At 37.5% G+C, this 19,818-nt stretch overlaps 1 protein-coding gene across 4 annotated transcripts in view; it reads right to left on the reverse strand.

Moving 5' to 3' along the window:
- Window positions 1-257: 257 nt before the first annotated feature.
- Window positions 258-19,818, reverse strand: part of TOR1AIP1 (torsin 1A interacting protein 1) — a 37,165-nt gene continuing 17,604 nt past the window's right edge. For 2 of the 4 annotated variants that reach the window (XM_007989322.3, XM_037985871.2), the window contains 7 exons: window positions 19,091-19,177; window positions 16,123-16,179; window positions 12,353-12,394; window positions 11,544-11,612; window positions 6,973-7,017; window positions 6,555-6,611; window positions 258-2,883 (listed from right to left, as the gene is read on the reverse strand). In XM_007989322.3, the coding sequence (XP_007987513.3) occupies window positions 2,096-2,883; window positions 6,555-6,611; window positions 6,973-7,017; window positions 11,544-11,612; window positions 12,353-12,394; window positions 16,123-16,179; window positions 19,091-19,177 (1,145 nt within the window). In that variant the 3' untranslated portion in view covers window positions 258-2,095. The remainder of the gene's footprint in view (window positions 2,884-6,554; window positions 6,612-6,972; window positions 7,018-11,543; window positions 11,613-12,352; window positions 12,395-16,122; window positions 16,180-19,090; window positions 19,178-19,818) is intronic. The other 2 variants (XM_007989325.3, XM_037985873.2) reach the window with 1 other exon arrangement.

Genomic DNA, 19,818 nt, shown 5'->3' on the forward strand with positions numbered 1-19,818 from the left:
AAAAAAAAAAAGAAAAGCTGCTGTGGAGATTCTTTTGCCAAGTCAGGAATACCTAAATTAACTGTATTTTTACAAACCCTAAGTGCCGAGATAAAATGGAAAGTTATGGCTATTCCACTTCTAACCAATGTACTTGCAAATGGCTCCAATTCTTTGGTTTTTGTTTCTCCTAGCCAAGGTTGCTAAAATTGTTCAAGGAAAAGACTTGGATTTCTTTTTTTAAATATGATAAATCATTAAATATATAACACAGAGAGTACAAACCAAGAAAGTAAATTTATTTAAATTACTAAAATAGCTTTTAAAGTCATTTACAGATTAGCTGCTATAATTATTTTTCCTGAAAGACACAGGTAACATATTACTTTTAAATTACTTGGGTCAGTGAAACATTTAATAAAAACATTTATTTCTCTATATAATATGTATGTATAAAACAAGCCTTTTCAAAAACTCTGGTTTTCATAATCCTCTATAAATCAGATGATCTGACTTCTAAGAAGAACAAATTATAGTAAGGGGCATACATTTACGAATACTGGTAGTACTAGAGGAAAGAAGTTAGACCACTCTCCTACCACTTGTGGAACTCTCAAAGGGTAAATGACAAAGCCAATGACTGACTCTCTCTAAAAACAGTATTTACATTTAATGGTTTGTGGACAATAAAAAAACAAGGCGGATAGATCTAGAATTGTAACATTTTAAGAAAACCATAGCAGTTGACAGATGAGAAAGCTCAATTATAGATGCAAAGTTATAACTATACTACTATAGTAGTAAAGAAATACATTTCACACTCTTCATATAAGTTCACTATCTTGGCTTGAGGCACTCCATAAAATGTATCACGTGCATAGTAAATCTTTATATTTGCTATGGCGTTGCACTAGAGGACCTGGACTGCAACAACTGGATGCGCAGAAAACGGAAATCTTCAATAGCCCAGGACAGCAGGTTAACAAATGGTTTGTCAATTCCTGAAACTATTTCTTAATTCAAAACAAAAGCTTCAGGATGTGTCCAAAATAAACTGTTACGAATTGACCTAGTCTTTTTTTTTTTCCTTTTTGAGACAGAGTTTCGTTTTTGTTGCCCAGGCTGGAGGGCAATAAGCCTGGTCTCGGCTCACTGCAACCTCTGCCTCCCGGGTTTAAGCGATTCTCCTGCCTCAGCCTCCCAAGTAGCTGGGATTATAGGCATGTGCCACCATGCCCAGCTAATTTTTGTATTTTTAGTAGAGACGGGGTTTCACCATGTTGACCAGACTGGTCTCGAACTCCTGACCTCAGGTGATCCACCTGCCTCGGCCTGACCTACTCTTAAGAGTCAAGTGAACAAGTATATTAAATCTTGCAATATACATGAAGAATCCTTGGGAAGGTCAACAATTTTTCTTCAAGGAAGGAAAAAGGAGATATAAAAAACAAATCCCAATGGAATCCACCAAGATTAACAGTTCATATACCTATGTTTGACTAACCTACATCTCAGTGGATTACTGTAACATTTCCTCCCTTCAGCTTCCCCATTATTTCTCCTTCCTTGCCTTGTTCTTTCCATCTTCCAAGAAACAAAAGAAAAAAAATTCCGAACACACACCTGCGTGACCTTTCATTACTTATGTTCCTATAGCAGAGGCTAAGGAACTCACACCTACATGGTATAAAAGGGAGCATAATGGGAAAATCCATGGTTACATTTAGGGAGCAATCTTACTAATAACTCAAGAAACTTAGTGAGAAATCTAAGTTAAAAAATCAGGAAGGTTCATAAGGAGACAAATCCCTTTCACTGGTCATACCATAACTGTAATAATTCAGCCCAGAATCAAAATAGATTCTCTAAGGAACTGCATATAATCTGCACTCCTAAGATACCTTTAACACAGCTCTCAATGGAAACTGAAATGATTCTCTCATATCATAGATAATTAGGTTGAATGAATGATTTTTATGTTCCATGTTTATGTAAGAACTTAATTTCCTTTAAAAAGAAACCAGTTCTTTCAAAAAGAGCTCTAAATTCTGTCTCTGGTTAGAAAATGTGAACAATTCTCAGAACTTGGGACATGATTTTTCTTCTCTCTCACTTCTTATAAGCAGATGCCCCTTTTCAAGGCATTTTCAGGTTGCACAGGCAGAACTAAGTGAGAAATGCGGCTCCAGAGGCCATTCAGTTTGTCTGGGTCCATATGATTGTAGGAGTTGGGTGTGTTAGAATTGGTGAACTTGACTTTAAGGAAATCTCTTACTTTTTCTTCAACTTCCTTTAGGCCTAGACTGGTTCCAAGTGTCTCTTCCTCCAATAAGACAGTCAGGACTAGGGCTACATCTTTGAAGGCTGCGTTTTCATGGTCACAATATTTGTAGAAGATCAAAGTAGAGCCTGCGGGCAATGACTCAATGCGGTGTACCACAGCTGCATTCTGACCATTCTTAAATCCATTGCTCAGTTCTTGGTCTACCTCTAGTTTGACAGCATCACTGTCTTGAGTAGCTTTATCTGTCCCATCAATCCGGATGGCACGGACACTACGAAAAGAAGAATAGGCATCAGCAATTTGTTCACTCAGACACCTAAGCGCTTCTTCAGCATCTCGGGCAGCAGTGAGCAGCAAGATAGCAGGCTGAGACCGAGGATGGGAGCTATTAAGATGTTTTTCCAGGAATATTTGGCTCCTTTTCCACAGCTTCTCATCTTGACCTTGATACTTATTCTTAAGTTGATTCATCTGGTTCTGGAACTCTTGAACAGCAGTGGTTTCTACCTCAGGAGTACTAAAGAACCAAAAACTCCCAGAGGCAAGAGCAGCTATCAGAGGAAGTAGCCACCAGCAGTTCCTCTTGACAAAAGATGCATTTTGGGGTTGTCCAGTCACTTCTACTCAGAAAAAAAGAAATGACAGATATAAATACCATTTTCTTAGATTCAAGGCAAGTGACTTTTAAAATCAGTATCAATCTTTGTAAACATTAGGTAAAAGAGAAAGAACTTTAAAGAAGAAAGCTGATAATTTTCTTAATAAAATAATTTTATCGCATTCTCAAGAAAATCTTACATGCGTACACTTTGAATTATGTGTATAAATATGCATATGTCTCTTCAATATAAAAATATCTTTGAGGAAAAAAGTTTTTAAACAAAAGAAATGGCATAAACAAGTCAGAAAAATAATACAGTTTAGAAAGTGAAGTTTATTATTTCCACTGCTAACAGTTGGGAGAATAGACTATTAAAAGACAATTTATAAAATATTTTTTAATTTAGAAACTCAGCATTCACATGGCTAATTAATCAAGGTTAAATATTTCTGAAGTATATAAAAGGATAAAGAAAAGGATGCAGGCTGGACACAGTGGCTCATGCCTGTAATCCCAGCACTTCGGGAGGCCGAGGCATGAGGATCACAAGGTCAGGAGATCGAGACTGTGAAACCTCGTCTCTACTAAAAATACAAAAAACTAGCTGGGTGTGGTGGCACAAGCCTGTAGTCCTAGCTACTTGGGAGGCTGAGGCAGGAGAATCACTTGAACATGGGAGGCAGAGGTTGCAGTGAGTCAAGATCACACCACTGCACTCCAGCCTGGGTGACAGAGCGAGATTCCATCTCAAAAAAAAAAAAAAGAAAAAAAGAGAAAAGTATGCAATATGAATGAACATCTTCTACATGTTATAATAGCTAGCTGTCCCTTTAATTTTACTGATGTGTGGCCTTTTGTGGTATGCAAGTTAACACTGGTAAAACTTAGTTTGTAACTCATTGTTAATTACTATTGGCAATAATAATAGTATTAATTTATATTTAGTGCTTTTCAGTTTATAAAGTTCTTTCTCATATTCTACTTCATTTATTCAGTTAATATGATAGTACCAGTAATACTTTTAGAACTTCTATTTATTGACTGTTTCAAGCTATTAATTTTAGTAGGGACCTTTTAGAGCAGCAGTTCTCAAGGAGTGATCTGTGGGGTACCTCAAGACCCTATTTTGCAGGGGAGATGTCCATGAAGTTAAAACTATTCTTCTAACACTAAGATGTTATTTGACTTTCACCTTGTGTTGACATTTGCACTGATAATGCAAAAGCAATGGTGGGAAAAACTTTTGATGCCTTAGCATGAGTTACAGGGCAGTGGCACCAAACTGTACGAGTGTAGTCGTCGTTATTTTTCACTGCCATGCATTCAAGGTTTAACAAAGCGACATTCCTTTACTTAAGAATGTCCTTTATGAAGCAGTTAATTATTTATCTTATTAAATCTCAATCCTTGAGTACATATCTTGTCAACATTCTTTCTGAAGAAATGGCAAGTACGCACAAAGCACTTCTGCTGCATCATACAGGACCATGGTTGTCTCAAGGAAAATAATTTTGTGCAAATGAATTACAAGGTGAATTAGCACATTTTTCAGGAATACTATTTTTTACTTGAAAGAACAAGTAAACTATGGCCAGACTTGTGTATTTTGCAGACATTTGCTTTCAAGTGAAAATTAGGATTTTAGAATCCTAAATCTGCCACCATTGAGTTTGACAACTCCCAATATTGTACTTTAACGCTTTCTTTTTTTTCTGAGATGGAGTCTTGCTCTGTGGCCCAGGATAGCGTGAAGTGGTGCCATCTTGGCTCACTGCAACCTCTGCCTCCTGGGTTCAAGTGACTCTCCTGCCTCAGTCTCCTGAGTAGCTGGGATTACAGGTGCATGCCACCATACCCAGCTAATGTTTTTGTATTTTTAGTAGACACAGGGTTTTGCCATGTTGGCCAGGCTGGTCCTGAACTCCTGACCTCAGGTGACCTGCCCACGTAGGCCTCCCAAAATGTTGGGATTACAGGCGTGAGCCATGGCACCCCACCCTTTAACACTTTTTAAAAGTCTTGAGATTGGCAGTGATATTAACAAATGATATTTTATATTACATTCCTAATGTGTCAATGTTTGGGAAAATCTGCATTTCTCAGTGAACCAATGTTTTCCAAACGACCAGTGCACGATACTCCATTCAAAGTATAAGAAAGACCAATGAATTTTACTGTAATAGACTACTAAAAGCTCAGTAAGATGGTTTCAGATATCCTATTTCAAGTAACATTTAAGAAACTAACACTTGTTGAGTTTTGGAGAGTTCAAAAAAGAAGAGCCACAATTATCTGAAAAGGCTATTAAAATTTTTCCTATCTGTATAAAGCTGGATTTTTTGTAGATACTTCAACCAAAATATATTGCAACAGACTGAATACAGAAGCATATATGATAATCCAAATCCATTTTTTAAAGCTAGACATTAAAGAGATCAGAAAAAATGCAAAGCAATCTGATCTGTCACTCATCTTGCTAAATTATTTAAAATCAATTAATATTTTTAAAAATTTTCAACTTTAATTTCCTGGTACATATGGATAGATATAACCCATATTTTCAACAAAAAGCTCCTTGAAGTTCTTAATAACTTTGCTAGTGTAAAGTGGTACCAAGAACAAAAAATGTGAGAATCATCATTAATCTATTTTCTTTTTTTTTGAGACAGAGTCTTGTTCTGTTGCCCAGTCTGGAGTGCAGTGGTGCAATCTTGGCTCACTGCAAGCTCTGCCTCCCGGGTTCACGCCATTCTCCTGCCTCAGCCTCCTGAGCAGCTGGGACTACAGGCGCCCACCACCACCCCCAGCTAAGTTTCTTTGCGGTTTTTAAGTAGAGACGGGGTTTCACCATGTTAGCCAGGATGGTCTCAATCTCCTGACCTTGTGATCCGCCCACCTCGGCCTCCCAAAGTGGGGGGATTACAGGCTTGAGCCACCACTTGAGATGGAGTCTCGCTTTGTCTCCAGGCTGGAGTGCAGTGGTGCGATCTCGGCTCACTGCAACCTCCGCTTCTCGGGTTCAAGCGATTCTCCTACTTCAGCCTCCTGAGTAGCTGGGACTACAGGCGTGTGCCACTATGCCCAGCTAATTTTTGTATTTTTAGTAGAGACAGAGTTTCACCATGTTGGCCAGGATGGTCTCGATCTCTTGATTTCATGATCCGCCTGCCTTGGCCTCCCAAAGTGCTGGGATTACAGGCATAAGCCACCATGCTCAGCCCATGAATTTATTTTCTTAGTACTGTTTCAGGATAAGACTTGGAGAACTAAAGAAACTTGCAACAAGGCTGGAAAGGAGGTAAGTGGTCCAATCTAGTTCAAATGCAAATGTGCTGACTCCGAAAGCCATTGTAATCCCAAAAGTCATGCTCTGGCTGTCTTTCTTTCAATTCAGCATGGTTTCCTCAGTTAACAGTATTAGTAGCTTTACTTATTATTAGCTATTACTTTTGGTCTTATGGACAGTAAAGTGAAGGGGCAATACCAGATGTTGTCTCATATATAGTTTGTCCATAAATAATTTCACTGCTAGTAGAATATATACTTTTTCCTCTAAAGTGCTTAAAATATGATTCTTCAAATAGCATTGAGTCATACTGCTGTCAAAAACCATTTTTAAATAATTATGGAATAATTATGGAATACCAATTTTACAGAAATATTTAATTAAAACTGAATACACAAACTTACGTCGGCTGGAGGTTGATGGTGACTGGTTTCCAAGCTCTGATTTCTGAATGTTGTCATCTAATGGTGAGAGTAATAAAATAAGACTATCAACTTATGTTTCATAATTTGAGTATTTATTTCTAGTAGACAAAGAAGATACAAATTCCACCAGGAAAAAAAGAAGACAGAGATCAGCCAGAAGCAGAAGAAAAAGTAGAACATCTGAGTGCCGATTAGACTGAGGGCTCCTTGAGACACAAGACCTATTTCTTTCATAGCTGTTCACAGCATAGGGTGGGGTCTAGTAGAAAGCACACAATAATTAGTTTTCAGAGAAAGTTTGGAAGTATTTGACCCATAAGTATCTAATGGGATTGGTGAAACTTCTGGGATAAAAAGGACAAAGAAAATAAGCACACCATAATAAAATGAAACATACCACTTGAAAAACTGCCATATATTGAACTCTTGCCTGGTGAAGATGCTGTAAAGGGGGGGAAAATAAGGACAAAATGTGGATTATAGACTACTGAGCTGTCTGGATAAGGTGTTTTAATATAAAACTCAATCTTAATCTTCACTATTTTCTACCTCAAACCGATACAATATTTCATCTGGGAATTCTGACCATTTCAAATATTAGTAGTATTTTAAAATCACATTTAAAAACTTCTCATCATTTCTGTTAACAGACAAGTAATTAAGTAATTCTGTTTTAGGCTTGTGGTTAAACAATAGAGCTCAAAAATAATTTTCTCACAACTCTGTCAAATCTCTACGTCCATCTAAATTTATTTAGAAAATAAATTAAGCCAGGCACAGTGGCTCATGCCTGTAATTCCAACAACTCAAGAGGCTGAGGTGAAAGGACAGCTTGAGCACAGGAGTTTAAGACCAGCCTGGGCAACACTGTGAGACCCCATCTCTGATTAAAAAAAAAAATAAAAACAAGAAAAGAAATTAAAAACAATCCTAACCCTTCCCTTTCCCTTCCATCTTTTTTAGCATACCAGCAGGTTTTAAAATCTAAGAGAGGAAATGGAGGGACAGGCTTCAGAAAGTATAGAGGTTGAGTTATCTCATTCATATGACCTATATTACCAGTATTGCCATCTATCACTTGACTGGACTTTTATAATTTTTGTATATAAATGAACTTCCTGGTGGATCATCTTAGGGTTTTATCAATAACTTTCATTTAGAAACACTGGAATAACTGGAGGAATAATATTAGCTCTGCTAATATTCAGAAATAGCCTTATTTTTGGTCATATGACAAAAAGCTCCATAATGATGTCATAAGACAAAATGACAGCAAATCTAAGAGGAATATTGTTTTTCAGTTACCAGTTTAGCTTAGGATATTTCATTATTTAGAAGCTTCTAAGTTAGGTTATCAAAGTTACAACTAAAATAACAAAATAAAAAAACCTAACCACACAAAACCCAAATCCATCAGATGTTTATTTTGAATACTTCACTCCATGGTTGCAAAGATCAAATGAGATAATATATACAAAAATGCTGTGAAGTGCAATTCTATGATGTTAATGAAGGACAGCTAAATAATAATGTACCATATATAATATTTATATAATTCATATAACACAAACACATACACAACAGGGTATATACTGCCAAGGCAGGACATCGTCCAAAGGGTAACTGATATCCTTTTCATCAACATTACTAGAGATGCTAACAACAATTCTAAAAAACATCTTTTTAAAAGAAAAAACTCAGCTGGGCACAGTGGCTCACGCCTGTAATCCCAACACTTTTTGGGAGGTCAAGGTGGGTGGATCACCTGAGGTCAGGAGTTTGAGACCAGCCTGGCCAACATGGTGAAACCCTGTCTCTACTAAAATACAAAAATTAGCCGGCTGTGGTGGTGCACCACCAGCTACTCCGGAGGCTGAGGCACGAGAATCACTTGAACCCAGGAGGCGGAGGCTGCAGTGAGCTGAGATCACGCTACTGCACTCTAGCCTAGGCAACAGAGCAAGACTCTGTCTCAAAAAGAAAAAGAAAAAACTCAAGCTTTTCTAGTCTAAAGAGTATGGTGATAATCAATCACTCTATAACCATCAAGAGTAGAGGGCACAAATCCTCCATAGTTGCTACTGATTCTACAGAAAACATTGTTAACAATAAATAAGCCCGGATAATTATGAGATTTTAGACTTTAAAAAATTGTATTTACACATATAAGCTCATTACAATAATTTAGTTATAGGCACTATTGTCTCTAAAGGCAAGAAAATTGAGGTTCACAAAGGTTAAGTGATTTTACCAAGATTACTCAATTAGTAAGTGGAAGAGCTAGGCCTGGAGTCCAAGAGCTTTAACTACAAATTGTCTTCTTTACCTAAATTTCTGAAACAGGTTCCAAAGCATTTATATTAATGCTCTGACCTCTCCATGCACATATATTCTTCTCTATAATCATTGTTTTATCACCTGGCAAACAGGAAAAAGTAAAGACAGTGGTTCCATCTTTCCTAAAAGGTTTGGATGCAGGCAGAAGCGCAGAAGCCTGAACTGGGACCTGTCTACCCAGGAAACTGGTGCTAACATTGGGTGACAATGTTCCATGGGGTAGAATCTATAGCCCAAGGTTCCTGAACATTCAGGTCTAAAAATGACTTTTTTCCCTCACCAAAGCAGGCAGAAATATATAAAGAATGAGAGATAAAATGTGGAATGCTAAGAAAACATTTTTAAAAATACTCTTGAAGAGGAATCTATTATATAATGTTGTTTGAAAAATCACTGTAGTCTTCCACTTCCTTGAAAATATTTTCTTCTTGCTCATCGTTCTATCTTAAAGTCCTCATGTGGTTGAATGTCTAAAAGATCCTATTACATGCACACGTCTGGTATGTCACTGTTACATAACTCTGAAAGCTCAACGTGGTATCTATATATGGTAGGTGGCTAGCAACCAAGGTATAATTCTGTAAGCCATAATAAATATAGTAACTTAAGACAAAGTAGAAATGCAAACAGATAAAACACTAAAAATTAGCTATCAATTTAGCAACTAAAAATATCTATTTCTGCATTTCAATTAGATGCTCGATATAATTATTTTTTCCTTCTGTATTGCAGTGTCTTATTAGAGGAAAAATTATGCAAACATTTTCTGGTAAGTATGTACTAACTTCACTTATCTGGAAGTCATTTATCTGATATTAATTACTCAGAATATATAGTTAAGAACTAAGAAATGACACAGATGCCTCTGAGCTTTTCACATTATATATACTAAAACTCATGCATTTTTACATCCAAGAGTATCTCTTGAGTCTTCAAATTTAATTTTAATGTTTGATTCTGGTTGTAAACATAATTCTAATAAGCTGAATAATTAATATTTGGTTTCCTAACTACAATATTAGGTCAGGAAGAGCAAATTATAAGAGGAAATGGTTTTCTAATATCAGGCATATACTCACAGCAATAAGAAATGACAATCGACAATAAGACAAGGGCAAAAAGTTATTTCGGTTCTAGGCTGCTGAAGAACTCACTTATATGTGCGCTAAAAAAGTCACTGCTGAGAAAAAATGAATTATGACCACTCCCAGTTTACTGATGGAAAAGCAGGGCCACAGACATCATCTGGTCCAATTACAGAGTTAATTATCCCATGAGCAAGAGATACATGATGTGGATTTTTACATTATCTAAATAAAACTAAGAGAATACCTGATGACCTCCAGACCTATTGTGGCTAGATGAGTAAAGTAGGGAGCGAGGTTAAAGGTCACTTAAAACAGAGAATATGCGTGGACTTTAAAAAAAAGTATGGTCAAGATTTAATGTGGACACATTTCCACAGAAATTATAGAAAGTGAGTTCAGAGTATGATGGTTTTATCACATAAATTTATAGTATTCCTTAAATTCTGTGACATTTAATCCATCCAAAACCTAAACATGAGGCTGGGTGTGGTAGCTCATGCCTGTAATCCCAACACTTTGGGAGGTTGAAGCAGACAGATCACTAGAGGTCAGCAGTTCAAGACCAGCCTGGCTAACATGGTGAAACCCCATCTCTACTAAAAGTACAGAAATTAGCTGGGCGTGGTGGCGCATGCATGCAAGTCCTAGCTACTCAGGAGGCTGAGGCACAAGAATGACCTGAATGTGGGAGGCAGAGGCTGCAGTGAGCTGAAATCGTGCCACTGCACTCCAACCTGGGCAACAGAGGGAGACTTCATCTCAAAAAACACAAAAACAAAACAAAACACAAAAACCCAGAAAGGCTGGGCACAGTGGCTCAAGCCTGTAATCCCAGCACTTAGGGAGGCCAAGGCAGGTGGATCATGAGGTCAGGAGTTCAAGAGCAGCCTGACCAATATGGTGAAACTCCATCTATACTAAAACTACAAAAATTAGCTGGGCGTGTAAAAATACAAAAATTAACCAGGTGTGGTGGTGCGCACCTGGAGTCCTAGCTATTTGGGAGGCTGAGGCAGGAGAATTGCTTGAACCCGGGAGGCAGAGGTTGCAGTGAACCAAGATTGCACCACTGTACTCCAGCCTGGGTGACAGAGAGAGACTCCATCTCAAAAACAAAACAAAACAAAAAACAGAAAAAAAAACACAAAACCCTAAACATGAAAATATAACTTGTGCATTTCAGCCTTTATTATGTAAAATTATGAGTATACAAAGCTGTTCCAAAATTTGCTAAAAGCGAAAAGTAAGTATTGTCAAAAGAGTAGAATTTCATTATTGTATACAGACTGTATTGCTGCTAGAACTGAGAGCTTGTTAAGACCCATCAATCTCTGGTTTGCTCCCGCCAGTATTTACATTCTACACCTAGCCCATGTGCTGCCAGTCCAAGCAAATAGAAATTACTAACCTAGTAATCATAGCTGTACTTTATTAGTGAAATCACAAACAACCTAAATGTTTACCTGAAGAACTAAACATTTTTGTCAAGAAAAACAGCCAATACGCTTCAGATTATTTCACTAACAGAGCTTTATCTACTTACTTTGCATCCTAGTTCTTATTCTTGCAGTCTGGGGGGCCCATTCCTCAAGAGTTCTTTGATATCCTGAGCCTGAAGCAAATACATATATCAAAAGATAATTTCCCATACTTTGAAAGTTTATACCATATTCCAGTGTTATAAAATTAATCTATCAGAAAGACAAAATAAAAGAGGGGAAGAAAACAATAAAAGCAATAGTTTTATAAGTAAAAAATAATTTCAAAGGATCCTATCAGTGAGGATGAACCACTTCCTACAGCAAAGCAGGTAGCAAATAAATATATTATCACCCAATATAAATTACTTGTGGTAAGATAGCCCTGAACACATTTCCACATCACAGAGTAATTATTACAGGTAGTACCAATCCGTGGTGAATTAAAAAGGTAAAGAGGGGTAAAATGACTTGAAATTTTATTACGACTTTTGTTAGGAGAATGAGCAAGGTTAGAATTGATTGACTGAGGCTGGGCGCGGTGGCTTATGCCTGTAATCCCAGCACTTTGGCAGGCCGAGGTGGGCGGATCACAAGGTCAGGAGATTGAGACCATCCTGGCTAACACGGTGAAACCCCGTTTCTACTAAAAATTTAAAAAATTAGCCGGGCATGGCGGTGGGCGCCTGTAGTCCCAGCTACTCAGGAGGCTGAGGCAGGAGAATGGCGTGAACCCGGGAGGTGGAGCTTGCAGTGAGCCGAGATAGCACCACTGCACTCCAGCCTGGGCGACAGAGTGAGACCCTGCGTCAAAAAAAAAAAAAAAAAAAAAAAAAAAATTGACTGAAAAAAGAGGAGGCAACCAACTACTTACTCAGCACTGAAGGTTGCTTATCATGAGCTGTGAAGTTGCGACCTGAAACAGAAAACAGGGATAAGGTCATAGAATACTTGAAAATAACAACAAAAAACATGTTGCATAGACATTTTGCTTGTTTACTGTGGATACTAAAAACAACAAACAAAAAACATCAGTTGCAAGCATGTAAGTATATATATACATATATAAAGACCATGCATATACTATATATATATATATATATATATATATATAAAGTTTGTGTGTATTTCTTTTCCCCTCATTTCTAAACTTCAAAATGTTTAGGAATTGGACAAGGAGGAGTCAGTTTTAGGATCAGTACCATCAAAACAATGACTATGTATAGTCAATGTGTATCAGCTATTGAGTATAATTTTGTTTAATTCTTTTTTTTTGAGACAGGGTCTGACTCTGTCACCCAGGCTGGAGTGCAGTGGTGCAAGCTCAGCTCACTGCAACCCTCGCTTCCTGGGTTCAAGATATTCTCCTGCCTCAGCTTCCCAAGTACTTGGGATGACAGGTGTGCACCACCACGCAAGACTAAATGTTTTGTATTTTTAGTAGAGACAGGGTTTCACCATGTTTGCCAGGCCGGTCTCAAACTCTTGACCTCAAATGATTTGCCTGCCTCGCCCTCCCAAAGTGCTGGGATTACAGGCATGAGCCACCGTGCCCAGCCAATTTTGCTTAATTCTTGTGTGGCAGATGCTATTGTTGTTCCCATTTTATAAATAAGGGAAAACCAGCCGGATGCGGTGGCTCATACCTGTAATCCCAGCACTTTGGGAGGCCAAGGTGGGCAGATCACAAGGTTAGGAGATCAAGACCATCCTGGCTAACATGGTGAAACCCTGTCTCTACTAAAAATACAAAAAAAAATTAGCCCGGCATGGTGGCGGGTGTCTGTAGTCCCAGCTACTTGGGAGGCTGAGGCAGGCAGGAGAATGTCGTGAATCCGGGAGGCGGAGCTTGCTGTGAGCCAAGATTGCGCCACTGCACCACAGCCTGGGCGACAGAGCGAGACTCTATGTCGAAAAAAAAAAAAAGGGAAAACCAAAAGTGGTCATTTTTCCAAAATTATATATCTAAAAGTAGTGGGGCCGAGATACAAATCCAGGCAGTCCATATCATATACCACATACCATACCATAGAGAAATGGTATGTACTATCTATGCAGATTTATGGACATTGCAAAGTAGCTATGAAGTAAAACATGCTACTTCAGGTTTTGAGGAGGTATTTAAGGATAACTGTAAAATGACACAATGAGATGACTAACAAATGACATTACAATTCTAACAAGGTGAATTTTCAAATCTGCCCTGAGGAAATGAGTTACTCTTTGATGATAAATACAAGTATCCATTTACATTTATTTATTTTCAACTTTTTCTGAATACAAACATATGTTAGCTGTTTTAAAAAAGTGCCATTCTAGAAATGCGTAATTTAAAAATGCATGAATATCTATCTGTTAAGTATGTGCAAAACATTGAATGTAGAAATACTATGGTAAGTAAGACAGATATATATTCTCTCTGCTTTGTTTTCAGTCTATACTAAAAATATACTTATTAAAAAGTGGATACATACCTTTTAATACTTTCTTTCATCAAATTCTAAGACATACTTTTTAAAAAATGCCCTCTGATCTACAGATGTATCTTTAATTAATGGTATGGCACAGTTTAACTGGATGGTTTTTCTTTCTCATTGATACATAAAATCAATAGTATCTTAAAGTCAATGAAATACATCCTGATCACCTTTTCATTAGTATATATAACTCATTATATATAACTCATTTTTCGTTTCTAAATAGTATTTTTTTTTTTTTTTTGAGATGCAGTCTCACTCTGTCACCCAGGCTGGAGTGCAATGGTGTGATCCCAGCTCACTGCAGCCATCGCCTCTTGGGTTCAAGCGATTCTTCTACCTCAGCCTCCCAAGTAGCTGGGATTACAGGCACCTACCATCACACTTGGTTAATTTTTGTATTTTTAGCAGAGACGGGGTTTCACCACGTTGGCCAGGCTGGTCTCGAACTCCTGGCCTCAAGTAATCCACCTGCCTTGGCCTCCCACAGTGCTGGGATTACAGGTGTGAGCCATCACCCCCAGCCTAAATAGTATCTCACTGCATGGGTATAACATCATTTATACAGGTAGATACATTTAAGAGTTTCCAAAGATCAAAGATTTGGAGTAAAATATGGCAAATACATAAAATAATTCAAAGAGTAATTTTCCACAACTGATTTTTTTCCAGCAGCTAATTCATTTTATGTCTCATTTTATAGTCACAAATCCAGAACCTACTAAAAATTAAAATGAAAAATATAAAATTGAATTCTATAAATACAATGATTATAAAACAGATTTCCAAAGGCTTTTTCATTTTTTCTTTTTTTTGAGTCTCACTCTGTCGCCCAGACTAGAAAGCAGTGACGCAATCTCGACTCACTGCAAGCTCCGCCTCCTCCCGGGTTCAGGCCATTCTCCTGCCTCAGCCTCCCAAGCAGCTAGGACTACAGGTGTCTGCCACCACGCCCAGCTAATTTTTGTGTTTTCAGTAGAGATGGGGTTTCACCATGTTGGCCAGGATGGTCTCGGTCTCTTGACCTCGTGATCCGCCTGCCTCAGCCTCCCAAAGTGCTGGGATTACAGGCGTGAGCCACCATGCCCGGCCTTCCAAAGGCTTTTTCTTAAGAAAAGAAAGGAATGTGGAAGGAATAAAAAAGTTCTTGAAGGTTTTTACATACAAAGATATTTTTGGTTAATAACTCAGATTTTGGGAGACTTGATTTAAAAATGTCAAAAGAAAAAAACAGTAGTACCAAAATAATAAAGGTGGCTGGGTGCAATGGTTCACACCTGCAATCCCAGCATTTTGGGAGGCTGATGTGGGAGGAATGCTTGCGCCCAAAAGTTTGAGACCAGCCTAAGCAACACAGTGAGACTCCGTCTCTACAAAAAATTTAAAAATTAGTTGGGCATGGGGGCACGTGCCTATAGTCTTAGCTACTCAGGAAGCTGAGGCAGGAGGATCCCTTGAACCCAGGAGTTCGAGGCTGCAGTGAACCATGATCGCACCACTACACTTGCCTGGGCAACAGAGCGAGAACCTGTCTCAAAAAAAGAAAAAAGAAAAGAAAATAATAAAGTAAAAAAAAATGTCACCAATGATTCTCAAGCAAATCATTATTAGCATTTTGGTATATTACTTTCCAATCTTTTTTTGTTATATTTTCTCAATATTTGATCACAAAAATTTTCAGTTGTAAGACTGAAATGAATATATACCCATCACCGAGCTTGCCATTAACTTTTTATTACATGTGCTTTATCACTTATTCATTCATTCTTCCAAAGTTTTACAACAGAGTTGAAATTGTACTAATATAAAATTTTATGTCCTTATTAGAATAAGTGCATATAAACAGGCTCAAACTACTACATTAGTCTGTTAAAACAAAAACAATCAACCCATTTATATTGCTAGCAAAGACATTCAACAAATCACAGGAAGCAGTAGTTTCTTTGCTTGTTTTTTAAGTTCAAATTCAGGTTTGGATATAGAGAATAACAACTCCATAAGCGTCATAAGGTCAAGGGGTAGAGATATATTGGATAAGTTTTTTTTTTTAAGTATTCATTATTCCTCTTTTTCAATATTTACATTAAATTTCAAAAGAGGATCTTCAAAAATAGGAACAGCATTTGACCAAGCTCACAGGTAGAACTGTAAACACAGCTTTACTTACTTTGTGATGACTGCCAAAATGATTCTGTATATTGACTAGATGATCTGGTGGCTTTATCTAAAAAATAAAAAACAGTACATTATAAATAATATTCAACTTTTAAACTGCACATTTTATAAGACAACAGTGAGAAATTAATAAAAAGAGCAAAAATATTCAGATAACTCCCAGGTGGTTAAAAACTTGGATGCATAATTTATTTTAAAAAGTTTCTAGGCTGGGTGCAGTGGCTTTCACCTATAATCCCAGCACATTGGGAGGCTGAGGCAAGCGGATCACCTGAGGTTAGGAGTTCGAGACCAGCCTGGCCAACATGGTGAAACCCCGTCTCCACTAAAAATACAAAAATTATCTGGGTGTGGTGGCGCGTGCCTGTAATCCAAGCTACTTACGAGGCTGAGAGCAGGAGAACTGCTTGAACCCAGGAGGCAGAGGTGCAGTGAGCCGAGATCGCACCACTGTACTCCAGCCTGAGTGACAGAGTGAGACTCTATCTCAAAAAAAGTTTCTAAAGTGTCATGTCACATCTAAAAAATTAGCTAATAATCACTTAAAAAATTGTTATGATACAGAACATGCCACAAGGTAATGAGATAATAAAACCTTTGAGTTGAGAAACATTTTGTAAGTTTACAACAATGGATCATCTTGAAATCATTAGTATCCAGTTTTGCTTTAAATTTTTATTGCAAGTGGGCAATATTTTTGTATACTCTTTTTCTCTTTCTTCTTCTTCCTCTTTTTTTTTTTTTTTTTTTTTTTTTTAAAGACATGGAGTCTCATGTTATTGCCCAGGCTGGTCTTGAACTGAAGGGATCCTCCTGCCTCAGCCTCCTCAGTATCTGGGACTATAGGTACCTATCACTATGCCTTGCTTTCAGTCTACTCTTCTTAAAAACATATAAAAGTAGAATTTTTATATGTTTTTAAGTAGAAAGATTTCCATATAAAAGTAGAATTTATAATTAAATTAGTTTAAAAGTGATCAGGTTGCTGTTTTGGAAACAGACACATTGACACAAAAAGGTGAAGGGGCCCTTTTTTTTTTTTTTTTTGAGACGGAGTCTCGCTCTGTCGCCCAGGCTGAAGTGCGATGGCATGATCACAAGACCTGGGGTTTATGTACTTCCAAATAGTTATGCTGGTAGCAATGGCAGCAAACTATTGGCTATATAAATGGTTTAATTAATCTCTAATTTTTAGAGCTTCATGTAACACGTATGAACACTAGTAATAGCACTTAGTGTCTACTATGTGCCAGGTAAGTGTTTTGCATATATGAATTAATTTAACACTCACAACAATCCAGATGATGAGACTGAAGAACACAGAAGTTAAATAACTCTCTAAGGGCAAACAGCTAAAAAGTGAAGGAATGGAATCCAGGAATTCTGGCTAGACACTACCAGCATGTTACAAATCTCCATTTCTATATCAAGAATACATAGGAAAAATGAGGAAGGGTGGGAAATACACAGAATGCCAAATGCCCATCGCCCGGCTTATAATGCCAGGCATGGTGGCCCACACCTATAATCTCAGCACTTTGGGAGGATGAGGCAGGAGAATTGCTTAAGCCTGGGAGGTCAAGGCTGCAGTGAGCCATGGTCGCATCACTGCACTCAAACCTGGGTGACAGGGCAAGATCCTGTCTCAAAAAACAAAACCAAAAACAAAAACAGAACCAGGTTATGTACTTATTTTTATTTTATTTTGCTTTTTGGTTTTTTTTTTGAGACGGAGTCTCGCTCTATCGCTCACTGCAAGCTCCGCCTCCTAGGTTCACGCCATTCTCCTGCCTCGGCCTCTCGAGTAGCTGGGACTACCGGCGCCCGCCACCAGGCCTGGCTAATTTTTTTGTATTTTTAGTAGAGATGGGGTTTCATCATATTAACCAGGATGATCTCTATCTCCTGACCTTGTGATCCGCCTGCCTCGGCCTCCCAAAGTGCTGGGATTACAGGCGTAAGCCACTGTGCCCGGCCTTATGTACTTATTTTTAAAGTGAAATGATGAAATAAAGAATAGGAATTACAGGTCAGGCATGGTGGCTCACGCCTGTAATTCCAGCACTTTGGGAGGCAGAGGCAGGTGGATCACCTGAGGTCAGGAGTTTAAGACCAGCCTGGCCAACAAGGTGAAATCTCGTCTCTACTAAAAATACAAAAATTAGCCAGGTGTGGTGGTGCACACCTGTAATCCCAGCTACTCGGGGGGCTGAGGCAGGAGAATCACTTGAACCCGGGACGCAGAGGCTGCAGTGAGCCGATATCGTGCCACTGCACTCCAGCCTGGGTGACAGAGCGAGACTCCGCCTCAAAAAAAAAAAAAAAGAATTGGAATTACAGAAATTTTAAGGAGGTGGTGAGGGGAAAGTGCAGGACTAAAGTATAAAATTACTCATTATTTACAGAGTTTACAAATTTGTTTAGCATTATCTTTTTTTGGGGGGGATCTTGTTCAACATTATCTTAAGCCTCAAACTGGTATTTTTCTCTCTTTAGTCTTTAGTCAACTCTTTCATTGAATCAACTTAAATTCACATAAACAATCAGAACTTGTTAATTAATAACTTGGTTTGAATTTGAAAATCCAGAGATAAAGGTAGTTATCTAATTAAATGAAAACTTCCTAAAAGTGACACTCCAGATAGTGTTGTCAGTTCCAATGGCAATGTGATTAGTTTCTCTATAAAATTCAAAAACAACAAATAACTCTTCCTTTGAGCACAAAAATATCTTATTTTCCACAAATATCAAAAAAAGCTAAAAGTGATTTGTTTAGATATCACGACATATTATTAATCAGATCTATATATGAAATAATTAATTTTAATAAATATTAAAAGAAAAATTCACTTTTTATAAAGTAGTAATAAAAATTTGAAAGTTTTTTTTTAAAAAGCAAATTCATGGAATACCGAAGATAGTTCCATGAGAAGAGTCGTATGTATATAAAGCAACGTTACCTCCAGATTCATCAGAATCCCTGGATCTGGCCTTAACAGTAGTGACACTGCTCTGAGAGCTGTCTGGATCATCTTCTTCAGTTTCTCCTAAAGAGAAGTAGACAATATACTAGTATAGTCTTATTTTAATGCTCAAAAGATCTGAATTTTAAAAAAACAAGCAAGTAATTTAACATTAAGAGAAGGCTTTTAGGTTATCAGATACAGATCTGCTGTTTGTTTATCATGCTTATTATTTTGAATCCCAAAGTTCCAAATGAACTAAAATTTAGCTCAATTTGTGTTCTCTGGGGGCACATAATACTTTCCTAAACAAATATTCACAGTAATATCTAAAAAACTATATTCTAAGCCTTTAATGTGGAGTCAAAAATGAACAGATGAGCATTAAACAGTGGAAAAAGTTTATGGGGAGGAAAACTACATATAATTAGTGTGTAGTTAAATTCAGATGTGTGTTTGTGTGTGTGTGTTGGTGGTGGATGGGTAGTGTACACACACCTGCACACAAACATTTTATTATGCAGGTGACCACCCTCAGATTATGCTGGGCTTCAACAAAAACTAAATTTTACTCCTGTACTTTTCAAACATAAACTGATTATGAGAATTTGGAAAACCGATTATTTTAATACCATAATAGCAAATATTACCTTTGCTTAAAATGAACCCAAATAGACAAAAGATGCTTAAAATGTAAGGCTATCATCACTCATTCTATCTTTCCT

This window comes from Chlorocebus sabaeus, chromosome 25, assembly GCF_047675955.1.
Source record: "Chlorocebus sabaeus isolate Y175 chromosome 25, mChlSab1.0.hap1, whole genome shotgun sequence".
Classification (NCBI taxonomy): Eukaryota; Metazoa; Chordata; class Mammalia; order Primates; family Cercopithecidae; genus Chlorocebus; species Chlorocebus sabaeus.